The sequence below is a fragment of the Rhinolophus hipposideros genome (assembly GCF_964194185.1).
Source record: "Rhinolophus hipposideros genome assembly, chromosome: 3".
NCBI lineage: Eukaryota > Metazoa > Chordata > Mammalia > Chiroptera > Rhinolophidae > Rhinolophus > Rhinolophus hipposideros.
The window spans coordinates 4,677,312-4,696,767 of record NC_138049.1 but is presented as its reverse complement, the minus strand read 5'-3'; the positions used below and the strand labels follow the sequence as shown (position 1 = coordinate 4,696,767).

General features: G+C 36.5%; 1 protein-coding gene across 7 annotated transcripts in view; it reads left to right on the top strand.

Moving 5' to 3' along the window:
- Positions 1-19,456, top strand: part of QKI (QKI, KH domain containing RNA binding) — a 144,544-nt gene that overhangs the window by 41,610 nt on the left and 83,478 nt on the right. For all 7 annotated transcript variants that reach the window (XR_013992095.1, XM_081030515.1, XM_081030516.1 and 4 more), the window contains exon 3: positions 19,074-19,190. Coding sequence is in view for 6 of the 7 variants with exons in the window: in XM_081030515.1 (XP_080886641.1) it covers positions 19,074-19,190 (117 nt within the window). In the remaining variant the exon portion in view is untranslated. The remainder of the gene's footprint in view (positions 1-19,073; positions 19,191-19,456) is intronic.

Sequence of the window (19,456 nt, the reverse complement as noted above, 5' to 3'; positions counted from 1 at the left end):
TCATCTGCTTGTGTGAACTATAGAGGGTAAAGTGGCAGCACGAGTCATGAACATAGAATACGTAAGATAAGACCTTGTTAGAGAATGTAACCTTCGTCCTCCTGGTCCTCAGTCTTCTTTTTAAAAAGACATACAATTGTCTAGGTCTGTGGTTCTTAAAATGTGGTCCCAGCACCTTTAGTTCCCGCACCTACTGGGAACTGAAGGTTCCAGCGCCCCCTACCCCCCACTAGCTGAATCAGCCACTTCCAGGGGCTCGGCCTTCCAGGCCCATAGATGTGCTGATGCAGCAAGTATGAGATCACTGCTCATTTTATATCATTAGAGTAAGCCGGGCAGACTGTGATCTAAACAACATCTCTGCTTTTGTAGAGCAGGCATTGCAGTGGCAGAGACAGACAATAAGCAAAAGAATATTTACTTTAGGTGCCGCCAGTGCTATGGAAAAAAATAAAGTGGGATTAGCACAAAAATAGTGACTATGTTTATAGTCAAGAAATCTCCTACAAATGAAAGGAATGAAGAGACATGAACAGAGTGATAGGAAGGAGGGCATGAACGTCCTCTGGGGGAAGCACATTGCAGGCAGAGTGAACGGCCAGTGCAGTGACTTTGGCCTGAGCATGCTCGGGAAGGGTGGTAGACCTGAGATTAGAGAGCAAGCAGAGGGGCCGTATCATATAGGGGCTGTGGGCCCCCAGAGGGATTGCAGAGACTGCTCTGAAGGCGATGGGAAGGTGTTCAGATGTTTTGAGCCAATGAGTGACATGAGCTCAGTTGGGTTTTAATAGATTCATTCTGCCCGCTGTGTGGAGAAAGGCTGTTGGGCAGTGGTGGCAGCAAGGAGACCAGCTAGGGGACACAGGAGGAGCTTGAACAAGAGGACTTAGAAATGCTTGATTCCTACATAGATTGTCAACTTCAAGCCAATGGGATTTGCTGAGTGGATAATAGGGTGTCAGGGAAAGTCAGGAATAGCTCAAAGGTTCTGGTCAGTTGGAGTAACGGAATCCTGAAAGACAGAATCCTGAAGACTGAGGGAGGACTAGGTAGGGAGTTGGGGGTTCAGCAGTCCTGATTAGAAGTGTTGAGTTTGAAGTCCGACATCCGGTGTAGGTGTTGTCAGCCAGGCAGGTGGGTATGCGTTCTGCACTTTTGGCACCCAAAAATGTCTTTTAACAAAGCTTTTTAAATGACAGATTTAGTTATAATTCATAAGAGGATAAAAATTGACATAAAACTATTTTGGTCCTCCAGATAGTTTTTTCATACCTTGATTTTAAATTTGTTAAAATAATTTAAGTTTGGTAAAATTGGGATCTGCACATAGTTTTGGAGTTTTTCTTCTTTGAGGTTAATTCATACCAAGTGAGTAGTACTGTTTACTGGTGTATATAAGGAGCTTTATCTAAGCTTTTAAAAAATTAAATAGTATGAAATAAAACAGGGGAGTCTGTCAGATTTTGGAAGTATGGGAAAAGATTGGTTTCAGAATTATGAATTAAATATTGGCCAAATTGAAACAAATTAATCTTTTTTATTTTCTTCAGTTTATGTATCTTAGAGGTCATTACAAATGCTTCTTTCCCACCTTCCACCCCACATTTGTGTGTAAGCTTGACTTCGTGAGTGAGCTCATCCCACTTGACTCAAAAATTTTATTATTCAAGTTATGATTAAAGCTTTTATTATTCACGTTTCACAGGGGCCGTGTAATGTAGTGGTGACAAGTGTGGATTCCGATGCAGATCCCTGGCTGGCTCTGCTATTGTGTGTGTGTGACTTTGGGCAAAGGACCTGTCATCTCTGGGCCTCAGTTACTTCATCTCTAATGGAGATAGTAACAGGATGACTCTTTCACTGGGTTAGGAGGAGTTATAAGTGAATTATAAGTGAGTTAATATATGTGAAGTACTTGGAAAACACCTTTGATAAGTATTACCAGAAGGTGAGTTCCCTGAGGGTGGGCATTTTGTTTGTTTTCATATTCCCACTGCCTAGAACAGTATCTGCTAAATGTTAGAGATGCGCAGTAAATATTGATTGTGCATCTCTGAATGAAAGCCTCACTCTTTCAATTATTGCTAACCTTTTTTTTAAAAAAAACTTGCTGTCTTTTGCATTTGCACATAGCAACTTATTTATAGAAGTAAGCGTTAATTTGGAGTGATTGTTTTGGGCTTGTGTGTAGCTCTGGGATGACAGAAGAAAGTCTTAGACTCAGTGTCTCAGAAATGCGTTAAGAGTGCACCAGCCTCACAGTGGGTTAGAATCAGTGCCTCGATGTGGGAATGACACGTTACTCCCAGTAGCCTATTGAAAATGTACTGAAACGTTGTACAAAATTCATGTTTGTCAATATTTATATTTATGGATAAAGCAGACTTGTATTGCATCTCCGCTGTGTACCAAGCACTTCCTGGGGGTGGGGATATGAATTCAGTTGAGAAAACTCAACGTAGTGGAGCTCGTGAGTTCTTGAGCCAGACATGCCTAGGTTTTGAATCCTGGCTTACCCCCTTACTGGTGGCATTTTTCAGCAGGTGCCACGATAATGCTCCATAATAGGCTACTGTAACACTCAGTGTCTTCAAACAATGCACATTGCTTTCTGTGCTTCAGTCTGTACTGTGTGTCGGCTCCGGTTCTGCCGATGGGCTGAGCTGAGGGTGAGTACGCTGATCTGGGCGGCTGCAAGGGGTTTAGGTCTCTATTTGGATTCCTGCGGGGCGGAGCCCAAAGGGACAGCAGCTCCTTGGAGCATTCCCTCTCCTGGCAGGTCACTGGAGTGCCAACTCCAGGCCAGACTGCTTCCGCATGTGTAAGGCCTCCTCTTGTCCCATTCACTACCAAACACTCTGCTAGCCCAGTGATTGTCAACTGTGGAAGTTTATGCCCCTCAAGGACATTTGACACGATCTGGACATTTAACACTTTTTTGTTGGCAAAACTTGGACGGGTTACTAGTGGCATCTAATGGGTAGAGGCCAGGGAAGCTGCTAAACACCCTCCAGTGCACAGGATGGCCCCTCCCACAGGAATCCCGCCCAAATGTCCTCAGTGCTGAGGTGGAGATATCCTACATGATCAAGCCACTGTCCGCAGTGAGGAGGACACCGAATATAGATTTGCTGAAAAATAATCGAGACTCTCCCACTGGCTTGGAGCACATTACTTTTTTAGAATCTGTTTCCTTGTCTGAAATTATAAGGTCTATCTCAGAATTGTTTGAAGGAATAAAGAAAACAAATGTATGACGTCTGGTAGAGCACTAAGTATGTATGGTTCTTGTGATTGTGAATAAGAAAAATATCCTACCCTTGAAGGAGTCCAGTCTCCTTCAAGAGACAAAAGAGATAAAAGATGTTGCATTAAATCATTTAATACTATTTTATCATTCATTTATAAAATGACACATGAATGAAGATAAAAGTTATACACATAGGCCATCAAACTGGTAATTTGGCCCATTAAGTTATTAAAGACTTGTTTGAATCCATGGAGATCTTATAAACAATATATGGATGGATTTATCTCTGATTGATATGAATAAAATGTTATGTTTCAACGAATCAGTAATAATTCTGTCATTACATTTGCCTAGTTATCAATTTTGAATTATGAGAAAGTGTTTTATAGGATCTACTAGAGTGGTAGATAAGTACTAAATATTGGCAGATCTAGCTGTTAGGGATATTAGTTGTTCTGTATATAATACAAGAATGGATTAGACTGCTAAACTGTTTGCTTGGGGTGTGATATTATGAAATTGTAGTGAGACTTTTTCCAAGAGATTTTTATATGAAGATAACTGATTTTCTGATGTTTGTAAAATGGGTTTTATTTTTGAATGATGATAGCCTTGAAAAAGTGTGTCTTATATCTGGCATATCATGATGACACATCACCAAAGATTCGTAAGATGGATAAATGCCTCTTCAAGTATTTTTTCAAGCTTGTAGGATCCCAGCCTGGCAACTGTCGTTAATGATACAGATTTATAATGTGAAGTACTCACTGTAGTCTCAATTATAACCGTTGTTAATGATGGAGCATGACTTGCTAAGTTCCCTTTCAATTTCCAGGTAAAATTTGACTAGTCATAGTTTCTCAGTTAATATAAGGTTAATGGTGGTTTTCTTCTATTTCTCAAGATTATCACCTGTAAATTGGCTGTTGAGCTGGCATTTGTTTTGGAGGGGTTATGAGAAGAGAGGGGTCAATGCAGTTATGTTTCCAATGTAGTTATTGTTTCTTTATTACGGCTTTGGTATTCTGGTGAAGGAATTGAGAGTCTTCAGGAGTTTTCATATAAACTACTTTCACCTTTGTTCTTCTGAAAAGCAAATGGATACTAAATCAAAATTGAATGACCTGCAGTGTCCTTTTTCAACATTTAGGTGAAACCTTGATTTTTGCCTGCATATGATCTTAATTATGAGTGCAAATGTAGTATTTTAAAAGTAAGATCTACACATCTCTCTGATAGTTTATACAGGAAAGTAGTACACTTCGATTCTTGATTTTAAGGTTAGTATATGTTTTTGAGTGGAGTTGTGAAGTTTTTCAGATTACATATTAGCCTGTTGAAGTTTTCAATTTAGTAGTACGATTTGATAATATGGAGCATGCCTTTATGTTTTAGGGGGAGAAACTGTGATTGTTGATTTGGAACTTTAAACATTTAGTTAGTGAAGGTCAATTTTATCACTTGCTTTTTGTTTTTAGTTTTGAAGTTTACTTTTTATTTCACTCTGCAAAAGTATATTGAGGGCCTGCTCTGTACCAAATTATTTAATTGGCTCTTTATGCTCTGAGATATACTAAATTTCTTAGGCTATTAATAAAAATTATTCCAAAAAGGTATTCAAGAGGGTCTGAAAACAATACATTTAACTCGGGCTTTTTGTTTTTTCCCTTAAGTTTAACAATTTTTAAAATAATAAGCCTTCTCAGAATCTTAAAATGAGAATGCTTTCTTTTGTAAGAAATTTATTTTAATATTTAAAAAGAACTAGTGTTCAAAAGAATAAAAGATGGAGTTCGTTTTAGGGAAGAATTATTGCTTGTAAGCAAATTCTTTCCATGCTTAGTTGAGGTAGAAAGTTTTGCCTATGATTTCTCTTATCCAAAAAGTTGGTTAGGATCTGCTCTGTTGAAATTACTGTTACAAAGGACTTACATAAATCAGTTAGATACCCAGTCATAGGTGTCTAACATGCATATCTCTAAGATTCTCTCTGACATACCAAAGCAATATAATGCAAAAATTGGAGAGACACCTGCTTCCCAGTGCTGTTCGTATTCTGGAAACATTGAGATGTTTCTGTTAGGTATTAGAGGAAGCAGAGAGGACCTTATCTGCTGTTGGCCTGTTGTGAGAGAGCAGTGTCTCCTGGAACTGAGTGCAACAGTCAGTAACGGAATCTTCCAAATCCTAACCTTCCTCCCTCCAAAACTCGCAAATGAAGTGGGCTATGGAGTAGTTGAAGGTTATACCACCAAGGGCATCCACCCATTTCAGTATCCGCTCACAGAAGGTGGTATGCCTTCTTTTAGTTAGAATTTGTTTGAGCTGACAGCTGCCATAGTTTTTGATAGATAGAATCTGCCTTAACTTCACCCTAGGGATATTGAAATCGGACTTCTAAATGGCTGGCCTTGGAACTAAATTTAGGTAATTATTTCATTGGGAAAACCATAAACCCAACCCTTTAGAACAAAATAGTTTATATATAAGTTAGGGACTTCCTGAAATCTAGTTGTGATTACCATAGAAAACTGCTTTTCCCCAAGTCCAAAAACAAGTATCAGTAAGCAGCCTGCCTAGAATGAACTTGGCCATCTCTGTTTCACATTGGGGTGATGATTTTTTTCTTTCTTATTTGGTAAGGAATTGCTTAAAAATGTATCTATGTTGTATTGTTTGGAGTTACAGAATAATGATAGTTTTGATTAGTTTCTTGCCTTTTTATTTGTAGGGCTGTATAAAAGAAGTATAAATTTGCAATTTTAAGGACTCATTAAAACAAAATGAAACCCAAAAAAATCGCAAATTTGAAAAGAAACATGAAGGTTAAAGGAGAGGTCTGAGTATAAACCAGTAAAACGTTGGTGTCATTCTTCCAGAATGTTGTGTGTGGCCTGTGATGAGCAATTGGCACGGGAATAAGACATAATCCTTGCTCCCATGGTGCTGTTACAGCCACAATCCAATTATGCATTAACGGGCCTAAAGTAATACTAATAAAACATACTTCCACGTACTCAACACCTGAAAAAATGTCACATGGCGTAGTCCTTGTACTTAGGATACTTCTATCTTGAAATGGAAAGTGGAAACAATAGTTGTTTTGTTTTTATGATATTATTGACTGTCATTTGGAATTTATTTTGAGTTCAGTCAGTCCGGCTTACCATTAGAGAAATTTGTGAAATGTATACAGAGTTCTTGCACTGCATATAACTTATTTAGTGATTGATTTTTTTACTGTGAGAATGAAAAATCACTATATGATTTTTGTGGCCACTTTCTATTGTATTATTCAACAATCTGAATAAATACTAGTTTGTTCAGTGTGCTGTATATTGTGAGACACTGGGGATTTTAAAAACAACAAAAACAGACCAGGTGCTGGTTCCTTACTTCACGGAGTGACCTGCAGAAGAGAGACATGCAGGCCTTGCATACATGTGTTGGGGCTGAAGGAGGTCGTGTGCAAAGCGCCCGAGATGGTCACTTTGGAGAGAACAGCCGTCTAGGAATCAAACAATACACATGGAAATCACGGAACGTGTGAGCTCAGCATTGAGTGATGAGGAAGACGTGCCCTGGTTGGTGGAAAGGAAGGACAAGGAAGAAAACTAAAAGCTCCTGCCATTTCTAGAGAACAGTGAGTGACTGTGGCTGAGCAGAAGGGGGATAGCAAAAGCAAAAGCGTGAAAAGTAGTTTGGGATCTTTTAAAGGGCCTGTGAATGAGAGGATGGACCTTAAACTATCAGATGCATTGTCATCTAGGTGTGTCATAAACCCCTTGTTGGCTTTCATTGCCTCATACTGTAATTTTCATTGGTTAATTTTTCCCCTAAGCACCTCTAGAAGGCTAGTCGTCTGTCTTACACAACTGAGTTTGTTTTGAATGGTTTCAGACTTTCCCAATTATACCTATTCTCAAAGGATGATTTATCATCATTTAGGCTATCCAAATTCATATGCCACAGATGTCATTTTTGGGTTATTACTGGTTACTATGCCCTCCTACCTTCCGCCTTAAAGCCGCTGGTGTAAGTGCTGCTTCTTACATATCCTTGTGCCACTAATAGATGTGTAAAGATAAAAAGTCTTGCAAAATGATTCATATAATATTTAGCATCGGGAGACATATCTGGCGACTTATCTAGAATCAATATGAAGGTAGAAAGGGGATAAAATATTTGTCTCCCCAAAAAGCACAAGGTATTTTGATATATTCATTCTAGTATTTTAAATTTAAAAACATTTGTACAATAAGTCCTCACTTAAAGTCATTGATAAATTTAAAAACATTTGTACAGTAAGTCCTCACTTGCGACTTCAAGCAAAACGAGGTATGATGAAACCAGTTTTTACCATAGGATAATTCATATAAACAAGGTTCAGTTCCTAGGGCATGTAATTGTTACAAAGAAACAACATTGAATGAAATGTTCTGAGGACCTGCTAAATAGTCACAACTCTTCTCTCCTCTTGAACCCAACTGCTCTGTAAGATAGGCTCACCAGTGTGGACTACACTCGAGGCGGTTTATTTTTATCATCTGCTAAGTAAAAGGCTTCGTCAACAAACATACGTGTGTGTGTGTGTGTGTGTGTGTGTGTGTGTGTGTGTGTGTGTAATACCTATTATGTGTCTTACCGTGTTTCCTTGAAAATAAGACCTAGCTGGATCATCAGCTCTAATGCGTTTTTTGGAGCAAAAATTAATACAAGATCTGGTCTTATTTTAATACAGTATAATCCGGGTCCTATATTAATTTTTGCTCCAAAAGATACATTAGAGCTGGTGGTCCGGCTAGGTCTTGTTTTCGGGGAAATACGGTATGTGATACAATGTAAGGTTTGTAAGGTATGTGATTAAAATTACCTTAGAAATACTAGACGCAATATTTAAAAACAGATAAACAATCTCTTGTGCAAAAAAACAACCAAAGAAGTGCATGGTTTTAAAAATTGTTTTTCCAAAAGTTTAAGTGGGAATTATTCTTTAACATTTCTTACTAGTGTTTCATTAAAATGCTTTTGCTAATCCATTTTTTATTAGTTACCTGTTTTGATATTGTCATAGGAGGTTTTGTCTTTAATTGTAGATTTCTTAAAAGGTTAATGGAAACATTTGCCCTAATTCTTCATATATTGTCATTGGTAGAAATCTATCATTTCTGTTTACAATGAAGTGAGCAGCAACGACTAGCATTAGACGTAATTGTTGTTAACCTCTTCTTTAGAAAATAGCATGCCACTTGGCAGACATAGAATTGGTGAGCCATAGAGAAGGTCTATACTTAAACAGTAGAGTTAATGAATATCTTTTTTCTCCTTTCTTTCCTTTCTTTTGGCCTTTATAGCTGCAGTTAGCTCAAGCTGTTTGAAATGATTTTCTTTGAATGTGTTGTGACATTGTTTTAATTGAATGAAGCTGCAGAACTAGCATGATAAATCAACACAGAATGAATTTTAATGCAAGGCAAACGATATTAACTTGGAAATTGGTTGCAGTAGACAAAGCAGCTGCTATGATTAATTTTTTTTTTTCATTCTCTACTTACAACATTTTGAGAAGGATGACCTTGACAGTTTCAATTGTGCTGGAATCCCAGTGGTATGCATGTTAACATACTTGAGCTGTTGTTTGCTGGTTCTTGGGTAATAAAGATTTGGTTCATTTTTAAGGTTAGGAAAATTTTGTGTTACAGATTTAATATGTTGGTTTTGACTAGTTTAAAAACATTTATTATCAATAAATAATAATTGGGAGGATTATTTAGCTGTGGCAAAGTCTTTTTCTGTGTAATCTTAATGCCATGGTTCCAGCAGAAGAACTTCAATATGTGAAAAGAATAGGATGTACCAATAAGGGTCTTCTAAGTGTCCATATGTCATGAAGTGTAGGCCAACCAGTGTGACAGAGAACCTAAGTCAAAAACACTTAGTCATTGAAGTGCTGAAGTACCTGTATTTCTAGTGCCTTTTGCCAGACATTCTTTGCCATATCTGAGACATATAATGTATATCCAGTATATGAGTTGCTTTGGAAAAGATCTGTATAGAGCACACCTATTACTGAGGAATAGCTGTCAGAGCTAGTTATTTGAAGAAACAGTCAAGGTTAACGAATAGAGTAAAGGGATTTTTCACAGATTTATTGAGAGCAGGGAGAATTTCTCCTTTGCTACTTCTCCTCCTTTTTAAATCTCTAGCATCTACGCATATTTCACTCTTTACCACAAAGCAAATTTTGAATAAATGTTTTATTGAGTTACATTTGAAAATGGAAGGCTATTTTCTATTCTACTGAAAAAGACCCAAACTAAACAAAATGATTATGGGATGGGATGTAAGATTCTCGTCTCTGTTTAGGTTGTTTTCAGGGGAGGGAAGGGAGTGAAGTTCTGTGGAATCTGTGAGTATATAAAAGGTAAAGTTAGGAAGCTGCAGAAAAGTAGGATGAGCTTGCTGTAAGTGCACATCGGGCCAGGCCTGTTGCTGGACTGTCTGTGACATGTGTCTTTTTTCTCTTCCCCAGACCCTCATGCTAACACATCCTTACTCCATACTACCTGAAGTTCTGTCAGTTCTAGATCTACTTAGGTTAAAAGGCAACTTCTTTAAAAATGCCACGGAAATTTCTCTGTTTAAGGACTCACAGGGTCATTCAGACCATCTGAGCAATTCTAATAAAATAGGACACAATATGAGAAAACATCTGCTTGAATGCATCAGAGACCCAACAACATTTGAAGAATTACTAGTTTGGATCCTGAGGAGGACAGATAATCAAGGACATGAGCCTGGCTTTCGCACGCTCCTTTTCCTCTGGGTATTTTAGCTGAATGTGGACAGGACAGCTGAGAGGCTGAACTTGGGGGACAGAGTTGGAGTCTGTAACCTCTATGTGGACACCTTCCCATCTCTAGTCTTTCCTTTGGGTAGGGTTGCTGATCATTGTGCATTCTAGGAGTAAGAGTAAGCCAGAATTCTCCAGGCTTTCACAGACACGCCTGTCAGCATCAAATTGTCTCATTCTCAGTAAGTGAAACTGTATTGAGGTGATCTTGGGTCGTTAGCAGCAGTAGGTGCCTGGCAAAAGCTGATAGGAAGATAATATGATTTTAGGCCTTATATTTCTGTAAGCTATTTAGTAAGTAGTGTCTGGTACACAGTAGAAAATAACCAAACACACATGAAGGCAAGATGACATTAACAAAATGAAACAACAAAACAATGGAATATATCCATAGGGACTGTCGATATTAGAACTATCAGCCCCAAGCTTTATATGAGCTGTGCTTACTGTGTATAACACAAAAGACAAGTTGGAGAAATATGGCCTAGCGTTGGGAATTATGAAAGAGAAACCAAACTGAATAAGTCCTTAACTGGAATAAACAGATTTAACAGGAGATAACCATTTGAAGAGAGAATTAGTGAACTGGAAGATAGGTCAAAAGAAAATACTCAGTATTGAGAGGCAGAAGGATGGAAAAACTAGGAAGGAGTATGAAAAATGAAAGGAATGCAGTGAGAAAGTCCAGTGTAGAATGGGGCAGAAGCAGTATTTGAAGAGAGGGTGGTTGACAACTTTGAAACCAAAGAAATAAAGTTGCAGACTTATGGAATTCTGAACCATAAAACAAAAACCACACCTAGGCACATGGTAAAACTGCTTAAAACTAATATTAAAGAGGAAATCCTTCCCCCTTTTTTATTTTTTTACTTTTTTTCACTTACAGTTGGCATTAAATATTTTTAATATTAGTTTCAGCATAGTGGTTAGACATTTATATAATTTACAGTGATCCTCTCAGTTAGTCTAGTACCCACCTGGCATCATACATAGTTACTACAGTATTATTAACTACGTTCCCTATATTGTAGTCTACATGTCCATGACTATTTTGTAACTACCCATTTGTGCTTCTTTTTTTTTTTTTCTTTTTTCACATCAAATCTGTTATATTGCTCAAGAGTTCAAGTAAGCTCAAAGAGACTGACACTAGTGACAACCAACAGAAGACAGACTCAAATAGCCTACTCAGTTACCAAAAAGAATGAGATGGTGAAACGTCCAGGCGTGCACATTTCTTCCACATACAAAGTTTGATTTAGCACCCATGAATACAGAGAATCCGAAAAGTCTACTGCAAAGTGAATACATTTCTGGTGGTCTAACATTTAAAAACAACTGCCAGACCGTTAGCCCTCTAAGGAAACTTATTTAGGGGTACAAACTACTTTGGTAAGATTAGTGTTAAGAAGTAATAGGAGGAAGTTAAGGGAAATCACTATTACATACTGTAGAAACATACAGGAAGGCAAACATGGCCACCCCCAAAAAAAAAGCTCCACTGGAAAAAAAAAAGTGTTGAAAGCAAATTGTAACACTAGTGCCCTGCTCCAAGGTCAACAACGTGAACAACGAAAAAAATGGAAAAGACCTTGCTCAATCCCGCGCTCAGTGAAGGACTGCAGGAAAGAGCTGTGCGTGAATGGAACCCCTGAGCAGAGTGGTGCTAGCATTCAAAGGGCACATCTTGATCTGAGGACCCAACGCTCTTGGCTTTGACCCAGGGAGACCATTTGTGCTTCTTGATCCCTTCACCTTTTTCTCCCAGACCCCCACACCCTTCCCATCTGGCAACCATCAGTTTGTTCTCTGTATCTATGAGTCTGTTGAAAGTAGCAAAAGATTACCTTTAAAGGAGCAACAGTAAGACTCATGCTCATTTCTCAAGAAGTTGCAATATAATGATGGTAAAAAAAAAAAATCGTTAAGGTGCTGAAAGGAAGTGAGTACCAAAGGAGAATTCCAAATCCATCAAAAATAAGAAATTTTCAGATAAGGAAAAACTGACACACTTTATCACCAGATGACTTTCACTAAATGAAATACTAAAGGGTGTTTTTCAGACAGAAGTAAGAAAAATGATCCTAGTTGGAAAGTTGAAGGTACAGAAAGGAAATAAGAATAATGAAAATGGTAAATGTGTAGGAATATCTAAATATACATTATCTCTATAGAATAATAATGGCCTATTGAGTTAAAAAAACAGATATAAAATTTGAAAAACAACCAATGACATATAAACTGGGTTGAAATAATGTGTTAAGTAGTCTGGGGGGATCCTTGCGTTTTTATGGGGAAGGGGTGAAAGTACAAATTAGCATTAGTGTTTGATAATTCAGTGATGCATATTGTAATCTTTAGGGTAAATAAGCATGTAACTTTAAAGCTAATAGAAGACAAGAAAAAATATAAATTGGGACATAAAAATATATAAGGCATGTAGAAAGTACTTAGAAGGTAGATATAAACCATATAATGCACATGGATTAAGTGTTCCTTTTAAAATTCAAAGATTGCAAGATTAGATGAAGAAATAAAACTTACCTAGATGCCATTTAAAACACCCTCATTTAAAATAGCAAAAGGTTGAAAGTAAAAGGATCAAGAAAGAGATACTATGAAAAAGCAAACAAACTGTCTCTATTAATATTAAGTCTTAATGACAAAAGATATTACTAGAGATATAATGGCAAAAGGATAAATTTTAAATCAGTATATACCAAATAACACAGCCTCTAAACATAATACAAACATAGAACTTAAAGGTGAAATGAACAAAAGTTAATCACAGAGGAATTTTCATTCTTTTTGTACACACATAAAATATTTAGAAAACTTGACCATGTATACCAAAAAACTAGTCTGAACAAATATTACAGGATTGATATTATACATAGTACGTTTTCTGATTACAGTGTAATGAAGATAATTAGGAAATTCTCATGTTTGGAATGAGAAAAACAAATTTAAATATTCAATTGATATCATTTGACCTGAATGATAATGGAAATACTACATATCAAAACTTTGGGAGATATATATATATATATATATATATATATATATATATATATATATATATATAAAAGCCAACTTAGAGAAATACTTAAAGCTTTAAAATTCTGTATATTGGAAAAGAGGAAAGGATGCAATAAACTAAGCATCCATTTCAAAAAGTGGGGAAATGTAATAGATTAAACCCAATAGTCGAAGGAAGTAGTAAAGCTAGAGTAGAAATCAATTAAAAACAAAACAAAATTAAGAGAATCAATGTATCAGGTGACTATTGTGGCATTATAATTAACTACCCAAAAAACTTAGATTAAAACACCACCATCTATTTAGCTCCTTCTTCTGTTCTGCAGGCTGGTCATTTAGGCTGTGTTCAACAAAACAGTTTTTCTGGTCTGCATTTGCAGTCAGCTGTAGTCAGCTAAGCAGCTCTGGTTTTATGAGTTGCCTGGCTGTGGGCTGGGACATTGATGGTGGCTGGATCACTTGTTTTTCATTCTCCAATAGATTACTCTGAGCTTGTTTACATGGGAATAATAGGGCTCTAAGAGAGTAGATGTACATGAGACTGAGACTTCAGCTTTTAGAGCACATATCATTCTTTCCACTACATTGTATTGGAAAGCAAGTCAACACTAGCTCAGATTCCAGAGGTGAGAGGAGCTGCAAATTTACATTGTAGATGGAATAGATACTTTTAGAGGTGAGTGGGTAATTGTGGCCAATTTTAAAATCAGTATACCCCAATCAACAAAAGCAAAAATAAATTCTTTGTAAAGGGTGTAAAACTGACCAAGAAAAAAGGAAAACATAGATAACCAATCAGGAATGAAAGAGGACATCACTGTAGATCCTATAGATATTAAAAAAATTATACATAGGATTTATATCAACGAATTTGAAAATGTAAACAATATGTGCGTATTTCTAGATAAGCACAGGTTACCAAAATTGACATAGAGAAGAACAAGAAATTTGAATCGAAGAACTGAATCCATAATTAAAAACTTTACACAGAGGAAAACTCTAGACCCAGGTGGCCTCGCTACTGATTTCTTTTCAATATTTAAGGAAGAAATAATACCAGTTTTCTACAAGCCCATCTGGCGAGTGGAAAACAAGACAATACATCCCAACATGGTTTGAAGCCAGTATAATCTTGATGCCAAAACCCGGGAAGTATGAGAAAAGGAAATTACGGGCCAATTCCATTTGTAAAGTAAAAAAAAAAAAAAAATTACCAAAATGCTAGCAAACTGAATCTAGCAATTTATTAAAAAGGATGTGCATCATGTTCAAGTTGAATTTGTTTTAGGAATGAAAGGTTTGTTCATCATTTGTTAGTTAGTTGTAATCTAGCATATTAATAGAATAAAGGAGAGATACTGTGGTTGTCTCAAAAGATGAAGAAATATGATAAATTTAAACATTCACTGGTAGTTTTAAAAAACCTCAACAAGGGAATAGAAGAGGATTTTCTTAATATGGTGAAGTATATCTACAAAAAGTGTACAAATTAGTTCAGACTTTATGGTGAACTGTTGAAAACTATTCTTGAAATCTGGAACAAGTTTTGACTTTGAACTAGAACTTGTTTGACTTTGAACTCAGGGTATGCTGGCCAGTGTGGTAAGGTTGGCAAGAAAAAAAAATGGTTGAAAGGGAAAAAATAATGTAACAGTCCTAATTTGCAAATGGTGTGATTGTTTACCTAAAGAATCCAAAAGAACCTGTTGAAAAATTATGAAAATTAAGAATGAAGAAACAAGGTTGCTGGGTAAAAGGCTTTATTTTTTTATTATTTACTTTTTTTTAAAAAAAATTTATTAGTTTCAGGTGTACAAGACAGGTAATACTTAGACGTTCATCATTTATATCCCTCACACTGTAGACCCCCTCCCCCCATCCACTATCCCTCCGACCTCGCACCGAGCCATCACATTTTTTATATAAAATTATAGTTGGCATTCATTAATGTTTAGCTTCTGGTGTACAGTGCCATGATCAGGCATCCACAGTATCCCTGAGGTGGTCTCCCAAATAGGACACGTGTCCATCGGATACGCAACAAAATCTTTACAACATTATTGAATATGTTCCCCAAATTAATTTTCAAAAAACCCTGAGGCCATCTTGTGGTTACAGCTGCTTCCTAATCCCTTCACCTTTCCCCTTATCCCCACCCGCAAGGTTTGATATATATATATCTATATCTATCTATCTATCTATCTATCTATCTATCTATCTATCTATCTATCTAGATAGATAGATAGATAGATAGATAGATAGATATAGATACAGATATAAATTAATTATGTGGTCATATGTAAGGAACAAAAATGAAATAAAAATATGGTATGACAATAACCAGAGTAAGCCCCAAAATGTCTAGGAATAAATCTAACAAAAATGAGTAAAAACTTATATCAAAAAAGCTTTACATTCTTGAGAGAAATCAAAGAAGACCTCACCAAATGAGGAAGTTACACCCGTTCTTGGTTTTAAAGACTCTATGGGACTATCCCAATTAAAATTATTGCAAGTAGTATGTTAGAAATTGACCAAGTGTTTGTACCGTGTTTCCCTGAAAATAAGACCTAGCCAGACAATCAGTTCTAATGCGACTTTTGGAGCAAAAATTAATATAAGACTCGATCTTATTTTACCATAAGACTGGGTCTTATTTAAGATCGGTCTTATATTAATTTTTGCTCCAAAAGACTGATTAAAGCTGATTGTCCGGCTAGGTCTTATTTTTGGGGAAACACGGTAAAATCTTATCTGTGAATACAAAAGGCTTTGAATGACTGAGGTACTCTTGAAGTAGAGCAAAGTGGAATAACTTGCTTACTGCATATGAAGGTTTATTATAAAGTTACAATAAATAATAGTGTGATATTAAAGCAAGGATAAACAAATACATTAAAACTAACAAAATAAGAGAGCCCAGAAACGGACTCAGCTATATATAGATGTTTTTGACAAGGTGGTAATGTAGAGAAGTTAAAAAAGGATAGTCTTTTCAGTGAAATGTGCTAGGGCAATTGGGTATCCACGTGACATTTAAAAAAGAAAAGTCTCACAGACATCAGTTCCTGGTATACTGTGGGTATAAATGAGAAAGGCGTAACAATAAGAGTTCTGAAAGTCAATATGGAAGGATGCCTTGATGATCTTGAAGTGGGGAAAGACTTCCTTTAAAGAGAACACGGAAAACACTAACCACGAAGAGAAGACCGATAACTTGCTACATGAAAATTCAGTGTGATTTCATTAATTTCAATCAGATTAAATTTAGTCATATGCCACCATTAAAAAAGAACAAGAAGGCAAGCCACAGGATGGTATTTGCTACACATGTAACCATGAAGTAGAAATTGATAAAAAAAAAAAAAAGGTAAACAATGCAATAGAAAAATAGGAAACTTCAAATGTGCTTCAGAAAACGTGAATCTGAATGGCCAGTAGCATGAAAAAATGATGACCTTTTTTCTTTTCTTAGTAATCATGAGAATGCTAATTTAAACATTTAGCAAATGCTCCAGAATGGCTAAAATAAAGAACATTGGCAATGAGTGCTGTTGGAGAAGAAGTGGACCGAAACAAATTCTTTTCTTTTGGGAATAATAAAGTGTGCAAACATTTTAGAAAATAGTTCAGCACTATTTAGTAAAGTAGTTATGTTTGGATATTATCTTCTTTTAGCAGAGGCCTTTTCCTTGAAGGAGCAATCATGTGTCCTTTTTCTTTCTTTTATCTCTTTTGTATTGTCTTTTCCATGTTGGAGTGTTTTCCAGCTTCTGTTCACAAACTGGGCTTGCCCACTGCAGGCTTCAGTTTGAGGTGATTGCCTGAAGCATCAGTCTTTGAGAAGGAAGCCAAATGCTAGAACCTGAAAGTGATTTCTGTGGGGCATTTCAGTTTTTCTAGAGATGGAAATTCGAGCCTGTTAACTACAAGTTAGATGCCTGGCTGTTGGTGTTTTGGGGCGGGATGGGTCAGTTGTTCTGTATATTATTTCCACCTTTTCTTTCCAGTTTTCTGCAGCACTCAGTGTCTGAGTGTCAAGTCTCTTTGGAGTTCTGTTGGGCAAATATGCTTCTGATCACCCCCCTTCCATAGACATTCTAAGCTCAGTTGTTGAATGAGGGCCTGAGGCTTCCGCAAGTGGATTTCAGGCGGGCTTGGTAGGCTAGTAATTGTCCACTATGTGCCAGACCTCGTGTCAGACCTTTGATACATATTATGCTGTACACACCTGCAGTGCAGCCCTCCCTGCAGCTCTACCAGATGGTCGGTGTTCCCTCTATTATATAATTGAGGCTTATTTGATGTGACTTTCCAACCCCTAACCATTATTTAGTGTTACGACTTGGATACCAGTTGGGATCTATGTACTGTCAGAGTTTAAATACTTAACCATAGTTTAGAACTTGAGTTTATTCGTATTGGAGGTGTAGCAAAGGGATTCTAGGTTGGAAGGAAGCAAGTGCATTGTCAAAGTGGATGACATCGGGTTTCGGTTGGGTAAAGAGGTCAAGTACTGTATGCTGAGGAATTAGGAAAGGGAACCCCCCTCCCCGAAAACTTGGCAAGAAATTCGTAAAGACTCTTGATTTTATTTCAACTTACTATTAAAAAATATTTTATTTTTGAATATAAAGACATGGTTCAGGGCATTTCAGAATTTGGGATCTTATAGAGCTAGAGCAAGTGCTTGCAGGATCAAAGTTAATGAGTCTTAACTTGGGGTGGAAAAAGTTATATCAGGGTCTCCTGAGGGAAAAGGGCTTTTTCCCAGCTGTACACCTGAACTACACATCTTTCATTTACGATCACTTTTGTAAGGTCTGACAATCCTGGTGAGCAGCTTCAGGAGGAAAGGAAGAGCCACTGAAGCCTGACAGCAGTGAATTCGAGCATATTACTTTTGTGCAATGACGTTAACAGTGGATCAAATGCCAGAAAAAATAGGAAGCCGTAAGAATGATAATCATTACCTATTTGATTGGACAAATAACCCACCCATACGTTTTTGTGGAGGTGATAGTAAACACTCATTTTTGTCTTTTATGCAGATGACGTGAGTGAAGAAAATTTACTTTCCAATGTTCAGTGTTAATCTTTTCTTCACATTGGCCTTTTTTTCTCTCTAAAAAATAAACTATGAATACTAGAAGTTTTTGTTGAGGAATGGTAGTTCTTTATTTATACAGCTATTTTTATTACTCTTATTCATGAAAAGAGTTAAGCCTACTTGCAAAAATAGTAGTATAAGTTAAAGGTAGAAATGGAAAAAAAGAAAGGAAATTAAGGACACAGATATAAAATTTTGCAAGGAATGTGATGAAAACGTATATACTTTCAAGTCTTGAACATTTAGGGTAGGGTGGAACCCAAATTTGACCATCAGGTTCTGACAGCCAACCTAGAAATACAATCTCTCTGAAACAGTTGCTTTGGAGAAAATATAACTTTACTTGTTAGATAAATAACAGGAATTTTTCCCAAGGATTTCAGTTAAAATAAGGAATTACTATTTAATATAATGAACAGTTCCCTGAACACTGTCATTACAGAGAGTTTTGTAGAAGAGATTTGCTTTGTTGGCTGGCATCCAAGATTTTGTCAAACTCTTTAATATGCTCTGGTTTAGATTACATGTTGATGGATGATTCAGTATAGTACCTCTTTTAGGTGGATGCAGTGTTCCTAAATTCATAATTTATGTGTGTCTGTGTGTGTGTGTGTGTGTGTGTGTGTGTGTAGAAATTTCATGCTAAACAATAAGCTATTGTAATTATCCCCTCGAAAACTTGGCAAGAAATTCATAAGGACTCTTGATTTTATTTCAACTTAGTATTTAAAAATATTTAATTTGAGAAAGTAGATATTTAAAAATAATTTCAGTTATTAATTCAAACAAGTGAATAATTTATCGTGACTTTTTTTTTCCAGTTTAATTTTGTTGGGAGAATCCTTGGACCTAGAGGACTAACAGCTAAACAGCTTGAAGCAGAAACAGGATGTAAAATAATGGTCCGAGGCAAAGGCTCAATGAGGGATAAAAAGAAGGTAAGTCCTTAAAGATGCAGACAAGCCTTTATGTGAATAATTTACTTAAACTTTTGTACTCTAATAAGATATACCGATCTTTTGTATATAAAGCCCTAGGCATGCATTGTTTCATATTAGAAACTTTTGGACGTCTTAAAAGATTTTTTTGCTTTGTTAATTATCATTTTTCATTTAGCCAACTAAAGTATCACTCAATCCGTCATGTTAACTTACTTTGGTATTTACACTTGAGAGGCTACTTATTTGGGAGTAGTTAGACTATA